Source organism: Chiloscyllium plagiosum, unplaced genomic scaffold (genome assembly GCF_004010195.1).
Source record: "Chiloscyllium plagiosum isolate BGI_BamShark_2017 unplaced genomic scaffold, ASM401019v2 scaf_11734, whole genome shotgun sequence".
In the NCBI taxonomy this organism is placed as follows: Eukaryota; Metazoa; Chordata; class Chondrichthyes; order Orectolobiformes; family Hemiscylliidae; genus Chiloscyllium; species Chiloscyllium plagiosum.
Genome location: NW_025212277.1, coordinates 8,165 through 9,880, shown reverse-complemented (window position 1 = coordinate 9,880; position 1,716 = coordinate 8,165). Strand labels below are relative to the sequence as shown.

At 67.0% G+C, this 1,716-nt stretch overlaps 1 protein-coding gene across 1 annotated transcript; it reads left to right on the top strand.

Moving 5' to 3' along the window:
* Positions 1-244: 244 nt before the first annotated feature.
* LOC122547351 (protocadherin-20-like) lies at positions 245-1,715 on the top strand (the record flags this gene model as incomplete). The annotated part of the gene is made up of 1 exon (XM_043685984.1): positions 245-1,715. A coding segment is annotated over one exon (1,471 nt), but the record flags the coding sequence as incomplete, so codon positions are not given.
* Position 1,716: the final 1 nt, after the last annotated feature.

The window sequence follows — 1,716 nt, the reverse complement described above, 5'->3', positions numbered from 1 at the left end:
GCCATTCAGCCCATCGAGTCTGCTCCACAGGCAATTCCGGATTGACAGGGTTTGAGTGGGTGTGTGTGAGTGTCTTTGTGTGTGTGTCTGTGAGTGTGACTGTGTGAGTGTGTGTGTGTGAGTATGTGTGTCTGTGAATGTGTGTGTGTCTGTGTGTCCGTGTGAATGTGTGTCTGTGCGAGTGTGTGTGAGTGTGTCTCTGTGTGTGTGTGTGTGTGAGTGTGTCTCTGTGTCTCTGTGTGAGTGAGTGTGAGCTGGGTCGGGGTTGCAGACTGTGTCCAGCGCCGGTTCTGTGTGAACTCTCTGACCGAGTTTCCTTTCTGCAGGAGCCGCCGCCGCTGCTGCTGTTGTTGCTGTTGCTGGTCTTACCGGGCACGGGCCGGGCCGCCGAGCTGATTTACCGGGTCCGGGAGGAGTCACCGGCGGGCACCTACATCGGTAACCTGGCCACCGACCTGAGGCTGAACCGGAGCGAGCCGGGAGTCACCTATAACCTGGCGTCGGCGGCGGGCTCCGGCCGCTTCGTGGACCTGAACCGGGAGACCGGGGAACTGCGGACGTCGGCGGCGGTGCTGGACCGGGAGGAGCTGTGCCCGGATCCCGGTACCGGGAGCCTGGCGGAACCGTGCTGGCTGCTGCTCGATGTCCTGCTGCTGCCCCCCCGCCTGTTCCGCCTCCTCAAGCTCCGGCTCCGGGTCGAGGATGTTAACGACCAGGCGCCGCGGTTCCCCGCCTCCAGCCTCGGCCTCTCGGTACCGGAGAACGCGGAGCCGGGCTCCCGCTACCCTCTGGAACCGGCGGCCGAGGACCCGGAGCCCGGCCTCAACGGGATGCTCCGCTACCGGCTGCAGGGGACGGGCCCCGCCGCCTACTCCGGCGCCTTCTCTCTGGCCCAGGAGGACGGCGCGGTGCCGGGGAAGCCGGCTCCTTTCCTGGTCCTGGCGGCGCCGCTGGACCGGGAGTCCCGGGATCGGTATGTGATGGAGCTGGTGGCCGAGGACCGGGGCAGCCCGAGCCTGTCGGGGACGGCCACGGTAACGGTGTCGGTGAGCGACGTTAACGACCACTGCCCCGAGTTCCCGCAGAGCGAGCTCCGCCTCAGCGTGTTCTCCAACATCTCGGTGGGCAGCACCGTCACCCGGCTGCATGCCCAGGACCCCGACCTCGGATACAACGCCCGGGTCGTCTACTCGTACGGGGAGCGGGTCCCCGGGAGCTCCAGCCGCCTGTTCCGCCTGGATCCGGTCTCCGGTACCATCCGCCTGGCCGCCCCCATCCGGGAGGGCAGTGCCCGCTTACACCGGCTCACCGTGCTGGCTACCGGCACCGGCTGCGCCCCGGTCGCCCTCACCGTCAGCCTGAACGTTATCCCGGTGGGGGTTACCGGACCCCCGGTGCTCAGCCCCCGGTACATCGCCCTGCAGGCGGACGGCGTGCTTTACCTGAAGGAGAGTGAGCCCCCCCGGACCCCCTTGGCCTTCTTCACCGTTACCGGGGACCGGGAGCCGGTCCGCTGCTACCTGCACAGAGGGGAGGCAGCGGCGGCTTTCCGCCTGTCCCGGTACCAGGACCTCCCCGGTGAGTACCTCCTGGAGACCGGGCAGCCCCTGGACTATGAGCTCCAGCGGCGTTACCAGGTCACAGTGGTGGGGGAGAACGCAGACGGGCTAGCCAGCAGGGTCCACCTCCAAATCCAACTCATCGACGAGAACGACA